Here is a 21,994-nt window from a genome sequence, read left to right as displayed (position 1 = left end):
ACCTTCTGCAAACTTGGAGTCTTGGAGATAATACTTATACAACCACATAATCATAATTCAGTTAATTGTATCAATTAGTACTAAAATTTAGTCATGTTAGTTAATTTCATTGATGACTGATTAACCATAATCATTGCTGACTCCTGGATGTAAGTACCGAGTATATTTATCACTTCAAATAATTAAACACTTATCACATGTCAATTCCATTAGTAGACTAAAGATAAAATTATAGAAAGCTTTCAATATTCAGAAGCTATCTCAAAAAGCTCTTTGTATTTATCTGACACAAATGATTTAACCTTCATGGTTGGTTTCCCATCACTTCCAGGAGACATGCACTTCACCCCAATGACAGTACTCAAACCTGCACAAACAAAAGATTTGTTATCTACATTTTACACATGGTAGGATTAGGCCAAATCCAATTCTCTAAATATAACGAAGTACTATGATTGTACTCACTCTCGTGTACACGGCCATACACCATTCTTTCTCCTTTCCAATATTCCAAAGGCTTTGTCCTGAACCTGGTGCTTCTCCTTACTCCAGACTCCCATGATGTACCAGCATCTGGGTGATATAGGATAAGAATATATAACTTAACAACAAAGAAATATCTTTAAAATTAACGAACGAGAATATGAGATAATTGGGAAGTACAAACCTGCAAGGCTCTTCCTCAGAAGTCTCTTACCCTTGGACCCTTTTCGCATACATGATTTAACTATTGTTTGCCCATTAACAGGTGCCGCAGAACCAATTGTCTTTTCCTGTACCAGAGGACAGTGATTCAATTCTAAAAGCAACTAGTCGTTAAAAATAATATTGTAATCAATCAGACCATCATCTAGAATAATATTCTTAGGCTTATGTATAATTATTTTTGTAAGATCTTAATTCATAAACCAATTAAACCCTATTACATTTGTGATCTAGCATGGTCTGGTAGAAAAAAAAATAGCGGCAACCAAAGGTGTGAAATTCTGTCACATGTCATTACTCATTAGAGTGAAGACTTTTCTTAAAAAATAATATATAGATAGATTATAGTTCAACTCTACAGCATCTATTTTCAACCTTGAAATTTATAAGATGATTTTTGTCTGCCTTTAAATAGGATAGCATGAATCAACCCAAAAATAAAATAAAAATGGATAGCATGGAACCAAATCTCCTGGCCTTCAAACAAATGATCTAATAAATTACACTTGATCAACTTGATTGTTACATTACCCATTCCAGCAAAACAAAAAACTGATAGTATAGTATTATACAATATTTAATAACTTTATATCCTAGGGGTAGACCCTTGGGAACATATATATGACCACTGTATAGCAGTAATCATTTATTTCGAAGGTTGACACGTACACATGATGATGATAATGATGATGATGGTGGTATTGATTGTATAAGGGGAAAACCTCAGATAATTTATAGGAAAATGATAAAGTTCTTCAATGCAATAAACTGTTTGATAAATGTTACTTATATGATCATATGTTAATGTGCTCTTATTTGATAAACGATTGAATTGTAAATATGCCCATAGTTTAAAGATTGAGGGAAAATAAAAGAAAACCAGCAAAGCTAGGAACCTGTAAACACTGTTCTGGACCATCATCTGATCTTCTAGACCCTTTGTCCATAGAATTGGCTTGATAGGTAACTGGATTTGATTGATCAGCTAATGCATATCACAAGTGAGTTAGTGCCATCAAAGGTACATAGGAAAACCTATGTGCAGAGTTTATTGCATTGTTATAAAAGTTCACCATCAAAACAATAACAATAATCAAGTATTTTCCCGCTATGAAAGGCCAGCTACATAGTCAAAAAATAACATTGAGCTTTTTGATAAATAAACTTAAGAGTAAGGTCTCTTCTTATAAAATGTTGCGAATATAAACTTACCTAGTGGAAGCTCCGTGTTCAGATTCGCGTCATCTGTTGGTATAGAACTTGTAAATCCCTGCATGTTTTCTTCCAGCGTCTATCATAATAAACATATTCATTCAGATTTCAAAGCTAAACCTTCAACAACAACTTAGGATTATTAAATTAAAATACTCAGATGTAACATACGTTGTCATCAAAATGAAAAGGTTCATTTGGCTCAACATTTTGCCTTCCTTCTGTGTCATCCATAACCCTTTTTCCCATACCACTACGACCAATATCCACATCCATGTCAACAGCAGGTTCATTCGAGTCAACATTAGCATTAAACCCAGGTTCGGTTGAATTATCAACCATGGACTTTTGAGGAGTAATGGTGCAATTTCTGTCAGGATTGTCCACAATATCTTCAATTATGGGCGCATTAACTTCATCTGATGGATTCCTAGAATTGTGTTCCTTGGAATTTTCAGAAGTCTCCGGAATTGTATTTTTCTCACCAGCAGCAATAACATCTTCGGTTGTAGGTGCAGTCAGCTCATCCGACAGCTTACTAGAACCAACAATATCGACTTCCTGGTCTGCCATGTGAATTGGTGAATAGCTTCTTGTAGGTACAAGGTCAATTTCATGAGTTGAAAATGGATCCGTAGATAGCTTTGACCGTGAAATGTGCTTTTGTAATGATGACAATGAAGCAAATGGACTTTTTGGTGGTGTGGGTGAAGCTAACTGCTTCTCAGCGTATCCTACACTCCGTCTAAGAGGTGTCTGAATATTCATTCCTTTCAACCAATTATCTACGTCAGAAAAAGCCTTTCCTTTGCTTGGCTTCGACAAAGTCCCTTGCAAAGATTTCAGATCAATAGGTTGGATATCTAGGAAGTCTGGAACAGATAATTTCTCGAAAACAATCGATTTGACCTGTAACCTCTCCTGCAAAAGATTCATTGCTCCTTCACCCTCAAGTTCTTCAGAATCACAATCAAGCAATCCTTTCAAAATGTCATTCATCTTATTCTCTTCAATAGCTGGTGAATCTGTCACAATCACGATCGATTTGAAGTACGAAAAATTAAGTTACAAAAAAAGGTACTGAAATCAAAAGAGAAAAGAACAACAGTAGAAGAATCCAAAGCACAGGGATAATCAAGCCCGGCAAGATTTTACAGAGTAGAATTCACTCACCAGTTACTTCATTATCCAATGATGCAAGAGAAAATTTGCCTTTGTCAGTGTTATCACCAACAGGATCAAGACCGTCGGATTCAAATGCCTCTTGGGAGGATAGGACATCATCATTATTGACCAAAGCTTCTGTTGAAACCCTATGTCTGTATCTAACTGGCCTGACCAATATAACATCAAGAACAAATCAAGCAACCAAAAGAGAATGACAAACAACATAAACACAATGCAGGTTGTTTGTTGAAGAAGTATTCATGGACGTTACCTCCGATTAAACCCAGGAAGTCCCGGTCGACGTTCCCGTGGTTTAGTTGAATCCTGACTTGGCTGAGATGACACAATACCCAACTGCTTTTCTATTTCTCTTTTTGCATCTATCGAATCAAAATGCAGAAGTTAACAACAAGACAAAAAAAAACGTATCTTTGGCACAATCAAGAAAAGAAACAAACTATTCCTTACTTTCCAACCGTTCATGGGCCATGAAGAATTCCTCGGGATCTGTCAGTTTTTTCAAGTCAAGAATCGGTAACAAATCCTCAACAGAGGGTCTGTCAAAGATTGAACACGTGAGAATTGAGAAACATGTATACAAGTAAAAAAATAAAAAATCAGCACTCATATTAGTAAAAAAACCATCATAAATATCAAATAAGCTTTACTTTTTGGTCGGCTTAAGGGAGAAACGTGGGCGTGCACGATTGAGGCCTAAACCGGGTCTCCGTTTTCGAGGTAATTCTCCATCCTCTTGAGAAGCAAAATCATGATTTCCCACATCTTGAGTTGAATTTTCTGTACAGAATCCCAAGTCGTCCTCTGACATTGGCATGGCCTGCTCTAAAAGTTTAGTGGGACTTCGCAAGGCCTGTACAGACAAAGGACCCAAAGATCACAATTATCATTAATGTTATATTTGCTCCAAAAATGATCAAATTACGCATATTCAGAAATTTAGTTGAGCACGTTTAAGTTATGCAATCCCAATAAAAAATTTAGTTTATCGCCTAGAGTACCCTTCAAATGAAGGGTAGTTTTGAGCAACTATCATTAAATATAAGAGAAGTTGTTAACTTTGGCTTATATTTCATTTCAAAAACTATTCACTAAAAAATAAGAGACTGGACCGGACAACTCCAGTACAAGTTGTACTGCATTTGATTGTAAAGCTGTTTCAGTGACTTGACAAAAAAGGAGGCAAGGGACATGACAAAAACTGAAATTCTTGTCGCTCACTAAACCACAACACAATTTTTTTGTCCAAGTACAAGCAGTCTAAAAATACTAAAATGGTATTTTGTCGATCAAACGTAAAAAAATTGTTCAATACCATAAAATTCTTCCTTGTATTTTCCATTACCTCGAGTTTGTCATATCCATAAAACAGTTTTACAAATCAAACATTGAACAATAGAACCGGATTCATTTTTTAGCGGATCAAACACACATTGACTAGTTTGATTAATGCTACATTAGTTTTAACGGTAAATCGAAAAGTAAAATGAACTTGGTTTCCATTACCCTAATAAAATCAACTAAAATTTCTACTACCCTGATAATAATAATGAAGTAAAAATGAAATGGAAAAAGGAGCTGAGAGAGAGAGAGGGAGAGGAGTTAGCATACGATAAATCTGAGATCGTTGAAGCAGCGAAGAAGAGGAAGATGGATGATGTTTAGTGACTCGTTTGGTTGTTGTTCAGTGAAGAACCGCCATTTTTACACACTTTTTTGCGGTTCCATTTTTTAATGAGTCTAATGTAACGCCAATTTCTTTAATTCTATTTACTTTTTTTTTTTTTTTGTGAACTTTAATTCTATTTATTTTTATTTTTATTTTTTTAATCAAGTAATCCGATGGCCGGAACTCACACAATTAAACCGGAGAAGTGGGATGTCCACGGTTCAAACCCCGATCGCTACATGTAATATGTAATATCCTACCAACTGAGTTAAACTAATGATAATTTAATTTTATTTATTTATTGTCGTAGATATAGGTTAAATTAATCTATTTCATTTTGAGTTTAATTTTTTTTTTTGGTCAATTAGTCTGGTGGCTAGAGCTCACACAATTTAATTGTAAAGAAGTGAAGTGTTCGGAGTTCAAACCCAACCCCTACATATAAAATGCAATATCCTTATCAACTAAACTAAGCTCGCAGAGATTTTTTAAGTTTAATTTATGTGCACAAAAGTTTTACACATCTATTCAGAGATGTGTTACCACATAATAATTTAATATATTAAAAACATATAATATGTCATATCTCATCAGTTGATGTGAAAACATATTATTTATAAATTAGACATGAGATGGATAATTTTAAGAGAAATGCTAATCATGCATATTATAACACACATTTTTTAACACACTATCTTTGATTGATTAAAATTTACATGAGATCCATCAAATTTATATGGAATCCACATGATTTGGTGGGATCCATATGAATTTTAACGAATCAAAAGAGAATGTGTGTTGTTAGCATTCTTCTAACTTTAACAGCTAAATAATTACTTGTCTAATGTTTGGATCTAGACAAGGAAGAAAATATGAACATAACAACTAAAATACTAACATTTGTCATTTAAAAAAAATCATAAATTAAACTATTTTATGTTGGCCATTAGGCTATTTTCCTATGTTGAGAATTTTTTTTTAAAAATTAGCCTCTTATGTCTCACTTATTTAAATAAATGAAGAGCTAAGGTTTAGAAAAGAGTGTTTATTGATGCGAATAAAAGTCACTAAAGGGAGAAAAGGACACCGAAAGTCAATCCTGTTTTTCTTAAACTTGTTTTAGTCAACACCTGGTTCTTACTTTTGATTGTTCGGATCGACGAAACGTGGTCTGAGCAGAGAGAAATCTGTCTGCCATAAAGCGATATTTTTGGGTATTTTTCATCTTTCATGTTCTCGTTTGCAAGCGTGTAAATTTGGCTAGTTGTTGACATTGTTTATGCATTACATTTAAGACTCTTTTGTACACATATTTGATTATATTAGAGCTATTTTATTGGTACGAAGGACATGTGGTTTTTACCTTTACATTGAGAAATTTTTCATGTTAAAATGTCGATGTTCACTTATGTCATTGATTATTTGTTCTATTGTTGCCATATTTATTGGTTGTTGCTCTTCGTGGGTTCTTACAAGTTTGAGGAATTTTGTTTCCGATGCACATTGGTGTGCTATTGTGTTTACACATTAATTTCAATCATTTTATTAATATTAGATAAGTGTTATTGCACTTTAACCATATTTTTATAAAATTCAATATTAATTTTTTTTTTTGGTTCATGTTATTTTTATATGAATATTTATTAAATATTGAAAAAAAATATATAATACTGTCTCTATTTTTTGTTTCTTTGACACGAATATTGTTTCTCTTTTATGCAAGAGAATAAGTATGGGGGTAATTAAAAAAAAAAACTTTGTAAGTAAAAGGGGAGGTGTGAACAGTCATAATCTGGAGTTGATAGAAAAGAAAAGGGGCGAAGTGAAGCAGAAACTGCGAGCTCTGAGAGAATGGAGGAAGAAGAAGAGAATGCAACAGCGGCAATGGTGAAGTTAGGTTCATACGGTGGTTCAGTGATGTTGGTGGTTCCTGGGGAGGAATCAGCTGCGGAAGAGACCATGCTTCTTTGGGGTATTCAGCAGCCTACTCTTTCCAAACCCAACGCTTTTGTTGCTCAATCTTCCTTGCAACTCCGCCTTGACTCTTGTGGTCACTCTCTCTCCATTCTTCAATCCCCTTCTTCCTTGGTATCCCTCTCTCTTACTTTCTTCTTCTTGAAATTAAGGTTATTTAGTTAAATATTTGATTTTGATTATGGTATGAGTTTTAATTTGATGACCTATTTGGTTTTTTAGCATAGACATGATGACTCATTTCATGAAATACTATACTATTGATTGTTGTTGCTTAAAGTTTGAAGCTTGCAATGGTCATTGATTTGGTGTTTCAGTTCTGCTACTGATTGTGTTTGTAATGATGATTGAGGATTTAATGTAATTTTGGATTAGCTTATTTGAGCTTATGTACTTTCATTACTTGTGAAATTGTTTGAGAGAGCTTATAGAAACAACTTATGACAGAGTAAGGATCCTCAACCATTTAGAGAGAGATAGACATAAAAATAGATAGCCCCACTATTATTTTATATTTTATTTCAAACTTCTTTGTGTCTTTATCTTTCCAAATGGAATAAATGGAGAGGATCCTAACTCGTTCATAAGCTATTTTTAGTTTATTTTCATAAGCTCTCAAGGATAGTTTATTAAAGTAGCTTATAACTTATATGAAAACAATTTGATTTGATTTTATCTTTTGTTATAGAAATAGCTTATTAGCTGCGCTTTATTAAGCTGTTTATCCAAACAAGACCTTACGGTATGTGACTGTGTGTGGTTGTGTCTGTGTGATGGTGATGATTGAGGATTAGAGTTTGTATGTTTGTGTATGTATGGTTGTGATTTAATAGTTCTGATCATGTAAATAAATACGCAGTAATGCTTAAGCAGCTTCTGCTTTCAGCCTGTGTCTTCCTGAAATACTGATTATTAATGGTTAAATTGCCATAATACATTCATACCATTGTTGAATCACAATTGACAGTTATGGCCTTTTGGACTTTTGATTCAAGGGCAAGCCTGGAGTAACTGGATCAGTGATGTGGGACAGTGGAATTGTGCTGGGGAAGTTTCTAGAGCATTCTGTTGACTCAGGAATGCTTGTTCTACAAGGCAAGAAGATTGTTGAATTGGGATCTGGTTGCGGATTGGTTGGGTAATTACAATCACAATCTCATTGTTATTGTTGATCAGTTTTTTGTTGTACTAAAGGCTAAAACTTTTCAGTAGTTTTTCTTTATTTGCTTTTAGCTTTTTCACAAGACAAGATAAGGATTGGAAATAAAATCATTAGAGAGAGTTTTACTAGCTCTCATACTAAACAAGATAGGATTAGGAATGAGATAATCTTAGATGATTTGGAGCATGTGTAGTGGAGATTTGAAGAAACACTATTAAGGAGTATAGATCACATGGAGAATAATCAAATGGTTGAAGGTAGAAGGAGACATAGGAATAGTATAATCAGTGTTTTCAAAAAAGCGGTTCTAGCAGCGCTATAGCATAGCTGAATTTGAACAAATTGCAACTGTTCCTCAATCTGCTATTTAGTACAGAATGATGCCAAATAGAAGCTATAGCAGCGTTATAGCACTGTAGCATATCAGAAGTTAACAAGCCGCTATTTTTCGTGATTGACAACATTGGGAATAATATAGGTCAAACCATGACAAAAGGTTTAGTTATCATTGGATAGAATTCATGACAGAATATTACGGTGTCATTTGATCAATTTAGCTAACTCCACCTAATTAATGAGAAAAGGGTTTTCTAATATAAAAAAAATAAAATACTTCGTCGACTTTAACTGCTGTTAGGTTGTTGTCTAGAACTGGTGAAGAATTTTTTTATTAGCTTGTTCTCACTCAGTCTATAATGCTCTATTCTTTTTTTCTTTTTTTATTCCTTAGTTGCATTGCAGCTCTTTTGGGTGGAGAAGTCATTCTTACTGATCTGCCTGATAGGATGAGGCTTCTCAGAAAAAACATTGAAACCAATATGAAGCATATTTCTCTGCGCGGTTCTATAACAGCAACTGAACTTACATGGGGAGATGATCCTGATCAAGAACTCATTGACCCGACACCTGATTACAGTAATGACCCTTCCTTAACCCTTTCTAACAAGTAATGAACTCTGTGACATGTTGTAGTCATTTGTATTGCTGTCATTATCAGCATCTTAATTAGTGTTGTTGATCGGGGATTGCGGAAAATAACAGTTTGTTCAAATTCAACTACACTACAATGCTATAGCAGCTATTTAACAAGACTGTGTACTACATAGCTTATTGCGGAACAACAATGATTTGTTCAAATTCCGCTACGCTATAGCCACAATTTGACTATAATGATCTTAATCCTCGTTAATTTATGGTTAATTGTATCTTTTACCCTTCATCTTATTTGCATATGTTGTTCAATATCTGAACTTCAGGCCGCATACCATACTCTACTATCTTTCATTTTTAAACAAATATATTCTATCTGTACAATAATTTCTAATAGAATCACTTTCCAAGATTAGTATGATTACATAATGTTATTGCAACTTATACCTTTATGATCCTCAAAACAAATATTCATTTCGTATCATTATAGAAGTAGAACTTTGCATATGCCAGTGGTACGAGTTACAGACCTTGAATTATATAGCTCTTGCTAATGTTATGCATAAAAAATGTCCAATTTGGTGTTTTGGTCTATTGAGAATTGAATGAGAAAGATCACAACCAGATACTTTGAAAACATGATTTGTACTTCCATTTTCTGTTTTCTCATTTAATTACAAAGCTGCACCTTGTTTACAATTTGTTTCCTGTTTTTAAAGAGGTGTACATGAACTCACTGAGTTTGTTCTTTTTTCAGTACTAGGATCTGACGTGGTATACAGTGAGGGCGCTGTCGTAGATCTGCTAGAGACACTTGGCCAGCTATCTGGGCCTAACACAACAATTTTTTTGGCTGGGGAACTCAGAAATGGTAAGGATTGCATTCTTTTTTCTGCTATAGTGCAATAGGGTTTGATGAAAGTACTATTGTTTCTGATATTATTAAGTACAATATGTTGTTAAATAGTGCGCTATAAACACTGCTGCATAGCTAAATTTGAAGAGACTGTTATTTCCTGCTATCTGCAATTGATAATACCGTTTTTTCTTTCATTTTTGGACCACAATCTTAACCAGAGATATGAAAAATAATGTTTTCTGATTTCAGATGCAATTCTTGAGTACTTCTTAGAAGCTGCAATGAACGATTTCACAATTGGCCGTGTGGATCAAACGCTATGGCATCCTGATTATCACAGCAATCGTGTTGTTCTTTATGTTCTAGTTAAGAAATGATCAAGATTAGTTTTGTGTAATGCTGGTAGCATAGCATCATTATTCTTTCTTACAAGTTTCTTCATTTTTTAATATAAACCTACAAAAGTTTGTGATGTTGTGACATTTGAAATTTGAATAGGATGAGTCACGCATAGGTTTAGTCAAATAGTTAATAAAGATTCTAAGTTATAGAAGTGATGTTGTAATTTATTCTTTTCTTTGTTGGTATTCTTTTATTTATTATTATTTTTTCAATTTTTTATTTTATATGAAATTATTATTTTTAATTCAAGTAAGACATAACTTACCTGTTTTATAACAATTTTGGACATTCAATTCTTTTTTGTTAATTCACTTTTAATTTTTCTTTCCATCCTTTTTACTCCGTTCTTTCTATCTCCATTTTCAGTCATACTTTCTGTACTGATTGACTTGAGAAAAAGTTTTATAATTAAAAGTTAGAACAAAAAATGGAAAAAGAAATGTTTTTGAATGCAAGGCTTTTCTCTCATTTTTGTTCTTTCTAAATTGAAAGACTTTTTGATTGATAGAGAGTTGACTAAAAATAAGTAAAACCTAATCAATAATCATTTCAACCAAAGATTGAATTTGGTTAATATCTATTTTCTTCTTCTTAATCCTTGCGTACTCAATACTTTTGAAACAATCAGACCTAAATGGATCAATTTTTCAAAACATTGGCAAAATTGCTGGAAAAAAATCATGTTACAAGAGGTGTACGTTCAAAGGTTGAAAGTGTATTATCAAACCTAACATTATCAGCAAGGAGTAAAACTGTTTCATGTAATTTTTAACTTTTTTTTTATTTACAAAAAATTAGGGTGATAGATAATGCTCCAATTTACATTTACAAAATATTTTGATTTACTTTCTTTCAAATTCGAAACTTTTAGATTCAATATCTGTCTTTTTACCACTAGATCAAACCTTTGGAGATGATCATCTTATTTAAATTTTTGATTTTAATAAAAAAAAAATGGTTTCTCCAAAATAATGAAATATAGTACTTCATTAAATTTTAAGTCATAAAAGTAAAATAAACTTGTAAGAATATAATCTAAATTAATGAAATGATATTATAACAATAATATGAATTAATTGAGATTTGATATATTTTAGACCATTTTTTTCTCTCCACCTACCACTGCTAGATGGAGGAACCTACCACCACCACCACTACCTACCAACAACAACAACAATTTAAGTTCCTCTTGACTTTAACTGCATTTTACTTCTTTTTTTCTTCTTAGACAAAAACAGCCATCATGGCATCATCATCAACCCCTCAAGTCATAACCTGCAAAGGTGAGTCCAGTTACCATTTTTTTTTTTTTTTTTTTATCTTTCCATAATTGTTTTGATATGTAAGTATGTATGTATGTATGTATGATTATGACTATGTCCATTGTTTATGAAACAAACAAACAGCTGCAGTAGCATGGGGAGCTGGAGAGGCATTGGTGATGGAGGAAGTGGAAGTCAGTCCTCCTCAACCATTGGAGATTAGGATTAAGGTTGTTTCCACCTCTCTCTGTCGTAGTGATCTTTCTGCTTGGGAAACTCATGTAAGTTTCTTATTTTATCATAATCATTATAGATTTAATTGATATACACTTTCAATGCAAAGATTTTTTACAGTCAATCAATCATAATCGTCAAATTGTTAAAAAAGAATATGGACTTTAATCTTAACTATTTCTTAAATCTTAAGTTACACATAAATAGTGTAAGATTTTATATGCTGACAATGTATCAAAATTAAATTATATCATCATATCCTGCCCTTTTTACTTTTTTTTTCATCCTATTTTATTATTTTTAATGTCATGAATTTCCAATTTGTTGCTCATATAGACATTGTCCTGTCATCATACAAGAATTAGTCGTTTGTGAGATGTAATTGGATAAGATTATCATTTTCTTTTTTAATCTGAGACAATGTATATACCAATCAACATTTTGTTTAACTATGGAGCACTGACACTTCAGATTAAAGGTGTGTCACCGACACGACAACAATACATATTATTACATTCGGTCATTCAATTTTCTCAAATTATTATCGATGTTAATGTTTCGGTGTTACTGTCGCTCTGATGTCTATGTCAATACTTCATAGATTTTATGGAATTAAGAAACTAACATCTAACATAAGGTGTTTTTATATGCAGGCCATATTTCCTCGCATATTTGGCCATGAAGCATCTGGGTAATCTACAATTACTGTTTTATTGTTGGATTAACTAAATAATGAGTCATTAGTGATACTTTGGTTATTTTGTTTGAAGATCTTAAAAAGAATTAGTCTTTTTTAGAGTTTAACAATTAGCTAGTATGAATTGAGAATTAGATCAAATACTTAGAAACCAAAGCTCAGATAGAGTGACAGTGATCAACTACGGGAATGGATTCCTTGCGGTCAAAATATCACACACTACAATAGATTCATCTGAATCATTGGATGAAGATCAGATGAGTCACGTTGAAATAGCTTTTGAAATAAGAATCGTCTGATTTTCATCCAATGATTCCAGCCTACTATCTACAGTAAATGTGTGATACTATGACTGTAGGCAATCCAGGTCTATAAAAAATGTTAGGGTGCAGCTGAAGCACAGCTAAATGTTACTGATATTAGACAGCGATGTATATGCATGAGAATGGGATAGTTGTAGCCAACTAGCCATAGTATAAATTGCGGTCTACAAATGCAATTGTGGCACATTGGCTGCATTTGCCTGTATTTTGCTGTACTATCAAGGTTCACAACATAATTGTAACCGCAATTCATAACCATGATTTAGCATCATAGACATGACTTTAATCAAATTATTACAAAAGGTGTAATTTTCCATCGTAGATGTTGAATATAGAGTAATGGTTTTGCAGGATTGTTGAGAGTGTAGGGCTAGGAGTGACTGAATTCAAAGAAGGCGACCAAGTGTTAACAGTTTTCATTGGAGAATGCATGTCATGCAAGCTGTGCAAATCAGGAAAAACTAATATTTGTCAAGTTTTGGGATTGGAAAGAAAGGGTTTAATGCATAGTGATCAAAAGACAAGATTTACAGTAAAAGGGAAGCCTGTTTATCATTATTGCGGTGTTTCAAGTTTTAGTGAATACACAGTTGTCCATTCTGGATGTGCAGTGAAAGTCAGTCCTCATGTACCTCTTGAGAAAATATGCATTCTTAGCTGTGGGGTTTCTGCAGGTAAATATTTCCAAATGTTTATTATTGACTATAGGGAATTGTAACATAAGGTTTAAGGAAACTCCAGTAATCTCTTCGTCCATATTGAGTGTCACTTTATGTTATGTCCCATTGTGTAAACTGTAGAGACTACTTTATTGTTATTAACTATTATGTGTTAACTATTTTCATTTTCATTTAGACCGTAGTATTTAAATACAACTTGTACTATAATCTTTAACTGTTGCATAATAGAAAACTACAGCAGACACTGTTTTCGGAGATGTAGGTACAATTGGTTGAACTCTGTGATCAATCGTTGAGTTCTTGCATGTTTATTTGTATATTTCTTCAGAACCGAATTTGATAATCCGTGTTTATTATCTGACAAGGGCATTGCAAATTTCCATCCCCTTCCAGTACTAGTTAGTTATTTTCAAGGCCATAGTTCCCAATATTTTGTTTCTAAATGGAGAGGATTGAAATTGTAATGTCATTGATGAGTTCTCTGTTGTGTTGATTATGTGACAACTTTGTATTACAACAATAGGTCTAGGTGCAGCATGGAATGTTGCCGATGTGTCAAAAGGATCAACAGTGGTTATATTTGGTCTTGGAACTGTTGGCCTTTCTGTAAGTCCAAGTACTCAATAACTATATCTATCTTATCTTCTGATGAGGATCTCAAAAGCACAAAGAGAATTCATATCTTAATAAATTAAAATGTTAAAATTTAAATTATCTTTGTGCTCTCGAGATCCTCATAATCTTCTCCACAGATGAATGCTTTAAGCCTATAATCTTTTCTAAATCATAGCTTTCTTGTTCAATAGGTTGCACAAGGGGCAAAACTAAGGGGTGCATCTAGAATAATTGGTGTTGACAACAATCCACAGAAGTGTGAAAATGGTAACATAATCAGTTCTCCGAATTACTCTGAATTTATTTTTAAACCTTAAAACGGCTCATAGTCTCTTGATTTACTGTTTGTTGTTTTGTTCATTTCTACCACACAGCTAAATCTTTTGGGATTACAGAAGTTGTTGATCCGAGTTTGTACAAAGAACCTATCGCGCAGGTCGGTTATTCGTCTCATAACAAAATTTCCAATTTCACCTTTTCAAATAATCTTATATACTTGTAATATATGACTATCAAAAGTATATGCTGCTAGATGACAGATAGCATTGGGGTAATCCATGAAGACACGCACAATTGCACATAAGCTATAAATAATAATGCAATTACCATTTCTGTGTTGAAAATTTCAGGTTATTAAGCGCATTACTGACGGCGGAGCAGATTTCTGTTTTGAATGTGCTGGTGACACTGATATGATAACCACTGCCTTGCAATCATGCTGTGATGTAAAACTCTATATCCCATAAGTCATGTTTTGTTATAGAAATAGTTTGACTTTATTATATATGAAAAACAGTTTGACTTTATTTTATATTTTGTTATAGAAATAGTTTATATATAAGCACTTACATGATAAGAATACACCTGAGCTCCCTAATTTATTTTAAGAAAAAAATAAAAAAAACACTTACATGATAAGTGTGTATGTGATAAGCGCTTAATTAATCTGTTTATCCAAACACGGTCTGACGAGAATTTCATTCTATCTTTCCTTGTTTCCAATAGGGATGGGGCTTGACTGTAACACTAGGTGTGCCAAAGGTGAAGCCTGAGATGTCAGCTCATTATGGACTATTCCTGACAGGAAGAACTTTAAAAGGATCTTTATTTGGAGGATGGAAACCTAAAACTGATCTTCCTTCATTAGTAGAGAAGTATGTGAACAAGGTAAAGTGATCTTCCTTCCTTTATCTAAGCATGATTTTATATTTTTTTTTCTTTATGGTAACACATGATAATGTCTACTTGATCAAAATATCGTTTCCCTTGTTGTGTACATAAATTTGTCACCTACCCTTAACTTTTAATATAAACAACAATATGAAAGAGATTTTATTTTTTGAGAAGGAAAAATAATTGCTAGTCACTCGCTCATGTGCTTTTCTCGTTGTGGATTTTTATTCCTTAGGCAGTATTTATTAAGCATAAAAGTATTTACTAATGATATGATAAATAAATATGCAGGAAATCCAGATTGATGACTACATAACACACAATTTGTCATTTGATGAAATTAACAAAGCTTTCAATCTCATGAAAGAAGGAAAGTGTCTTCGTTGTGTTATCCACATGTCAAGATAATTCCTTTGGCTTGTTTCTTTCATGAAAGGGGAGAATTCTTGAAGTAGCTAATTAGCTTTAAACTTTGGGATTGCTATTTGCACCCCCACTATTTTTTGGTGCTCCATTCCCCTTGTTATTTTTCCAAAATATTTGTCTCGGAAATTAAGAGTGTGTTTGCGAATTGGATTATGGAACCCCTCCCCAATCCCCATCCCCTTCCCTCCCGCTTCCCCCTCATACTTCTTTTAACAGCTGCTGTATAATTTTTTTTTGTTTGCATGCAAATAGCAGCCTTCATAATTGTGTCTAGATTCCCATTCAAAATAGTAATTGGAATAGTCACAATTATGAAGGCTGCTATTTGCATGCCTGACAAGTAACATAACATAACGATCAGTAGTTAACATCTTCCTTTGATTAATACAGTTGATATTTAGTTTGAATCGCCTCAATTCAGTCTCATTGGACTTGAAAATCAATTAGGTTTCATATATAGAAGAGATGCAGCAAACAAGTAACAAAACTATATTCAAATGTATAGGTTACCCATATAGTTAAGGCAAACACAACAAAATATATATACAAGGCCACTCACTCAACCCACCTCCCAAAATTTTGTTCACATTTTTGTCAAATAAGAAATCTGTACATAGAGCACCAACATTGCAGTACTCCCACCATTCTTCACTTGAACTAAAGAGGGAGTAATAACTAATAATCACAACAAAAGATGAGAGTGAAAGCACTCTTTATGGCAGACAAAACTTGGGAAGGGTCCACCTTGTGTGGTTGTTGAAGCACTGTCCCCACCAACAACTTCAATGTGGCTCCTCAAGATCAGAAAAGCGTCATCAGTTGCAGGTGCGAGTTGTTGGTATTTCTTTCACCCTCTCGACAAAGAATATATTCTGCCGTTTAAAAAAAAAAAAAAAAGTTGCAGGTGGTAGCATCATTCATTGCCATGTCTTATGCTCAAAATCACGAGAAAGAGGTTTCCTTTGTAAGTGCACATGTTGGTCACCAAGTTTGCTTGTGCTCCTATTCTTTACCTAGTCTTCAAGCCAAAATAATGATCCGAGTGAGATGCTTAATTTTGACAGAGCAATGTATGCAGAGTTTGATGTGAAGATTAGAGTAAAATAACCTAACAAGAATATTGGTATTTACTATGAGGGAGGGGGAAGGTTTATGTGAAGTAAACAAACATCGAGCCTTTTCAGTGGCTGTTGCCTCAATTCTACCAAAGTCATCGGAACAAAACAGTGCTTGGTACATAATCATAAACATGCAGTTATTCAACCAGAAAAAACTTTCACCTCCCAACAAATAATTACTTTACCTCTACTAAACTAAACACACACTCAACAGTTGCCAATCTTATACTTATACAATTGAAGTTTGATAAATGGCAATGACAAACCCATAAAATTGAAATTAGATTTTATTACCTTAGTTTCTTGTGTGTGAATGCTTTAACAGTAGTTGTCATGAATGCATGTAATGTAACTAATCACCAGTCAAGGCCCTTGGTCTATGTTCAATACTAGAGAGGGACATCCCCGTTTGTGAAACTGCTCTGACAAACGCCATATTTGCCGTCAAAGTCGGAGCACGATAATAGTCACCAGTGCCAAAGACAACTTTGTTTTTTAATGCCAACTTCCTAGTTGTTGGGAGGCCCATCATTCGTTCTGAAGGAGTATCGGAAACAACCCTGTGGTGATCCTCCAACTTGTCAGTGCAAACTGTTGCAAATATTATTTTACGCATTGGCAACTTTGGAAAGGAAAAAAAAACATCAACACAGAAACTATGTCAAGAGTGAACATACAAGATTAAGTTAAAAAAACAATAGCAATTTGTTCAAATTCCGTTATGCTACTTGCTGATGGTGGAAGGCTGAAAATCTGCCATATAAACACACCATTGAGGCCTATGGCACCGCCATAGCGCGAATCCCTTCACAAATTGACTATGGCAGTTGTCAAAAAATCCATCACGACATTCTGCCCTGGCCACCATTTAACAACACTGCTATGCTGTAGTACCGCTATTGACAACACTGCTCTCCTAATCATGATAAATTATCTACATGGAATCTAAAATGTGTCTTTACTGGGTATTCCTGACTCCTGAGTTTAGAAGGGACATCACCGCTATTCTCCTATTATACATTGTTTTTATATGTTTGCGGATGTTACAATATTTGAGGAAACATCATTCTTTGTGCCAGGTTTTCATACTAACACTGTCAAAAAAATCTTTGCGTTTTTTTATTTTTTACACATAAACCTAAGTGGTTCAAATAGAGAAAGAATAGGGCATTAAACTCACCTGAGACAATTTATTAACTTGTCAGCTCTAAGTTTCTCATTGGGCCCTCCACACATTAGTACCAACTCCTTAAATTCTGAAAGAACACTCTCACAAATTATGCCAAGCTTCCCACATAGGACTTTACCAAACTCCACATGGATTGGATTTTGAAGTTCAGACATTATCTAGCACAAAAATTGAGGAAAGCTTTTGTCAATTCACTTGATGCTGATAAAAACCAGAATAGTGTGTAAAAACTGCATGCAATGCAAATATTGAATTTACTTAGTTAACTTAAACACCATATAACTTAGGGTTTGTAAACTGGTTCATAGGAAGGACAAGTGATCAATAAAGTAACTGGAAATTACTGAATATGATGTATTTTTTGTGCCTGTCACTATATATGGAGATGTGAGTAAATTCATGATCATAAGTTCATCAATTTAATAAACTTTGGTAACAAAATATGAATGACGGAGCAATGAGTATGGTGATAAAAAAATTGGAATTCACAATGGCAATGTTGCATTTCCCTGAAGTCCATATGTTAAACTAAGAATCATTTCAAAAATCAAAACTGGATCATTGGGTCTACATATTTTGAAAGTTTTGATGTTTAAGATAAACAAAACTGTGTCACGGAACAAAATAATGATTGTTCAGTGAATGGAATGTTTCATGACCATATAGGTGCAAGAATGCAAAAGATCAAAAACACAAAGCAGGTGGCAAAAATATCGATAACTCACTTGACCAATCACAAAGTCAAAGTTTCCCTTAAACCGCTGTCTCAGTTCAATTTCTGGAGTGGCCAAAAGTTTCTCTGTTCCACCATTACTAATCCCTGATACAAAAGCTATCAAAGCTGTTGTATCAAAATTTACCAGATCACTTTCATCTAAAAGATTCGTAGGCCCAGTCGATTCATAATTTGAATCGTCCAGGGAGCTAAGTTTCATTCTCGTAATAACAGAACAAAAGGTATCACCCAACTTCGTTTCAATACCCTCTTGTATGAGCTGCGGTCTAGTTTCAGCTTTATCTATTGAACACTCAAGTTGAGACGAACCCCCATTAATGGTATTTTCGTCCAAAAGATGCAGCCGTGTTTCAGGTTTTTCTACTGAAAACTCTACTTGAGAAGAATTCACACTCGAACCTTCAACACTACATCCCGAATTTAGAAAAACATCCTTGTCACCAGCAACGTTGATTTCAAGAACACGTGCATCTCTGTATGATCTCGCAATAACATTTATCCAGTCACATTCTGTTTCTTCCAGCATGTTTGAACTGAAAACCGAAAACTCCAACTGGATTTCAGATGCTCCGAACTCATCCCGAAGCTTGTCATAAACATTGCTTGAGATCCCATTGGCAAAGAAAATAATAACTGAGGACGGTCTTAAGGTTAAGTTCGATTTGGCAGCAGCAAGTACTTGTTGAATACGTAGCTTCAAACCCTTACTTTTGTGACACTCATTCCATGAAATGTACTTTGGATTCCTATCAGATACTATAATCCACACAGGCTTCCCGTTGAGGATACACACCACATCAACATGGATATCTTTAAGAGAAGAACTGTGTCTCTCTTCACGACTAACTGAAGGCGATAGTGGGATTGATTTGCAAACTCTAGAAACTCCGCTTATGAAAGGCTGTTGTAGAATATGTACAACTGCTTCCAGGTGCCCAATGTTGACACTGTTATTATCACATAAACAGAAGCACTCGTAAATTACAACATAATGAAGAAAGCATCAATAGTTACATACATCTATTCAAGAAGAGGTGAAAAAATAACTGAAACACAAGAAGACAAACATGTTTGAACCTTTTCATTTTCACCTTAAAAATAACTTGGAAATGCTTCCTTATAGTACAATGGCTTTTAGGAGTCCACTATACAAACTAACATGGCATGATATTCTAAATTGATATATTATTCTTAGCAAGGGCTTCAAATTTAACAAAGTAGAAATACTAAATCCCCAAATTAGTCTCTGAGATTGTAGAACGATGGTAAGTCTGTCCTTGAAGACAAATTTGACAAAAACACCCCTAAATTTGCTAATTGGTGGTTACTTGATTCTAGACATACCCTTATGTAGGAAAATATTTCAAATTAGTCTTCAAATTGAAATACTTAAAATCAAATTGATCTTTGAAATTTATTTATAGCCATAAAATTTGGCTTCGTATTCGTTAGCTAAAATCAATGTCGTCAACTGCAGGTCGTGGAAAATAGTAGTTTGTTCAAATTCCGCTGCCCTACTATAACCTCTATTTGACAATACTTTGTACTAAATAGTGTATTGCAGAACAATAATGATTTGTTCAAATTCCGCTATACTATATCATAGCTACAACCACTATATGACAATGTGGGATACCATGAGGGAAACACACAACTAAAATGATCGACAATTTACAATTTTTGCTAATTTGAGAGACTAACTACAAAGACGAATTGGTCACAATTTGTCTTAGCTTGAAAACTAACCAATAGAGTAAAAATTTGTTACATATACATCCAATTAAATCAAAAAAATTTGTTACTTTCCTATATGATGACACATTGTTGGATTCATGGGTAAAAAGAAGTTTAGATTTAATTTGTCTACACCGACAGTGTAAAACTATTTTACACATGTATCCAGTTAAATCACACCACGCAAATAATTTGTCTACACCGACAGTGTAAAACTATTTTACACATGCATCCGTTCAAATCACACCACGTGAATATTTGTGAAGACATGTTAGGAACGAGTTGAGATCCTCTCCATTTATGATTATCTTTGTTTCTTCCATTTGCAGAAATAAAAACACAATTTTTTTTTGTTTTTCTGAAAAAAGTATAAAATAATTAATAATGGTGCGACTCAGTTAATGATAAGACTAATTTTTATGTGTCTATCTCTCTCCACCAAATTGCAGAATATTTGTTTTGACAAATGGAGAGCATCCTTGCTCGTAAACTAACATGTAAACTATGAAACATTGACACAGACACGGAGACATAGAGAAGCGTAAAAATTAGAGAAAATGAATAAATTGAAAGTAATAACGAATAAAAGCATAATGATTATGAATTTGAGAAAAGAGTGAAACCTGAGAGGGGAAGAAGAAGAAGAAGAAGAAGAAGAGGTTCTAGAGAGAAAAGCGAGGTCGGCACGTGCCAATTTGAGGAGGGTTCGTTTGCAGGAGTGAGTGATGTTTGAAGAAGATGGTAACTGTTGAATTGAATCAATCACGCAAATGCATCTTTGCTTTGCTATTTCAACTTGCGCTATCCTATGCTCCTCTTTCTCCATGCTTCAAACTATCAACTTTTACCCTTTAATGGAATTTCTTAAAACCCTAGTACCATGTCCCTTTTTTTAATAATTATTTTAGACAAGATATTTTAATTGAATTTTTTCTCTTCAAAAAAGTTTAGTAGTTAGATTCACACAATTAAAATTCCAGAGTTTGAACTCTAGCCATACAAATAATATCTTTGATAGTTACAAACTAAATTACACTTATAAGATAATTTAAATTTAATTTTTTTTTTTTTAAACAAGCAAAAATGAGATATATTAAGACGGACACTATAATTGTTACCGCACAAGGTGTGCCAAAACAATCACATAAATGTCAAGGTCCAAACAAAATTACAACCAAATCAGTCAATACCCAAACATGAGAGCGGACTCGACCACCAATTATGAATACCCAAACTAAATACAGCATTACAAGCTTTTAACCACCACAAAGAAGATGATTTCACTTTATCTAGCATTTGTGGCAAAGAGCTTTGTCTATTTCTAAAAATTATGTCATTACGTTCATTCCACAACACCGAAACACAAAGCAACCAAATCAAGTGGAAAAAAGAATGTCGCCCTCTCGAACAACCTGCATAATTAATAAATTGCAAAAAATGATCTGAAGTTGATTGAGAGTCGACCCCTACCACTCCGAGCCATGCCCGCACCAATGGTCATAAGGCACTAAAAGTTGGACAAGACAAAAACAAATTATTAACATCTTCAACGTTCCCGCAACCAAAAACACACAACCGCGCCTCCAAAGGTAAAATGCCACGATTTGCCAAATTATTTTTTGTAGGTAACCGATCCCTAAGAAGTCGTCAAGCAAGGATAGAGACTTTGATAGGAACCTGTTTATGCAAAATTAACTCCATATTTTGAT

At 33.8% G+C, this 21,994-nt stretch overlaps 4 protein-coding genes across 6 annotated transcripts; 2 read left to right on the top strand and 2 right to left on the bottom strand.

Annotated features, from left to right (window-relative positions):
• Positions 1-94: 94 nt before the first annotated feature.
• Positions 95-4,858, bottom strand: LOC11415045 (centromere protein C). The gene is made up of 11 exons (XM_003619737.4): positions 4,714-4,858; positions 3,753-3,955; positions 3,553-3,641; positions 3,356-3,464; positions 3,091-3,251; positions 2,089-2,942; positions 1,918-1,996; positions 1,602-1,690; positions 668-773; positions 466-573; positions 95-367 (listed from the first exon to the last, which is right to left on the bottom strand). The coding sequence occupies exons 2-11, from the start codon at positions 3,917-3,919 to the stop codon at positions 243-245; spliced, it is 1,887 nt and encodes a 628-aa protein (XP_003619785.2). The 5' UTR covers positions 3,920-3,955; positions 4,714-4,858; the 3' UTR covers positions 95-242.
• Positions 4,859-6,537: 1,679 nt separating this feature from the next.
• On the top strand, positions 6,538-10,284 carry LOC11416154 (protein N-lysine methyltransferase METTL21A). Its single transcript, XM_003619735.4, has 5 exons — positions 6,538-6,859; positions 7,741-7,883; positions 8,638-8,822; positions 9,595-9,708; positions 9,946-10,284. The coding sequence occupies exons 1-5, from the start codon at positions 6,623-6,625 to the stop codon at positions 10,071-10,073; spliced, it is 807 nt and encodes a 268-aa protein (XP_003619783.1). The 5' UTR covers positions 6,538-6,622; the 3' UTR covers positions 10,074-10,284.
• A 936-nt stretch (positions 10,285-11,220) lies between these two features.
• On the top strand, positions 11,221-15,661 carry LOC11422221 (alcohol dehydrogenase-like 6). Its single transcript, XM_003619734.4, has 10 exons — positions 11,221-11,381; positions 11,505-11,641; positions 12,248-12,285; positions 12,966-13,288; positions 13,818-13,900; positions 14,101-14,176; positions 14,284-14,345; positions 14,539-14,634; positions 14,915-15,076; positions 15,374-15,661. Exons 1-10 carry the CDS (start codon positions 11,342-11,344, stop codon positions 15,488-15,490), a joined length of 1,134 nt encoding a protein of 377 aa, XP_003619782.1. The 5' UTR covers positions 11,221-11,341; the 3' UTR covers positions 15,491-15,661.
• A 243-nt stretch (positions 15,662-15,904) lies between these two features.
• On the bottom strand, positions 15,905-21,162 carry LOC11427833 (uncharacterized). Of its 3 annotated transcripts, XM_003619733.4 has the most exons (5): positions 20,909-21,160; positions 18,541-19,498; positions 17,807-17,973; positions 16,921-17,186; positions 15,905-16,526 (listed from the first exon to the last, which is right to left on the bottom strand). In XM_003619733.4, the coding sequence occupies exons 1-4, from the start codon at positions 21,109-21,111 to the stop codon at positions 16,979-16,981; spliced, it is 1,536 nt and encodes a 511-aa protein (XP_003619781.1). In that variant the 5' UTR covers positions 21,112-21,160; the 3' UTR covers positions 15,905-16,526; positions 16,921-16,978. The 3 variants fall into 3 exon arrangements, with proteins under 3 accessions (XP_003619781.1, XP_039690948.1, XP_024641736.1); XM_039835014.1 differs by lacking the exon at positions 15,905-16,526 and having other exon boundaries at positions 17,043-17,248; positions 20,909-21,162; XM_024785968.2 differs by lacking the exon at positions 15,905-16,526 and having other exon boundaries at positions 17,043-17,217; positions 20,909-21,161.
• Between the last annotated feature and the right edge of the window lie 832 nt (positions 21,163-21,994).

This window comes from Medicago truncatula, chromosome 6 (genome assembly GCF_003473485.1).
Source record: "Medicago truncatula cultivar Jemalong A17 chromosome 6, MtrunA17r5.0-ANR, whole genome shotgun sequence".
Taxonomy (NCBI): domain Eukaryota; kingdom Viridiplantae; phylum Streptophyta; class Magnoliopsida; order Fabales; family Fabaceae; genus Medicago; species Medicago truncatula.
This window is presented reverse-complemented; position numbering and strand designations above follow the sequence as displayed.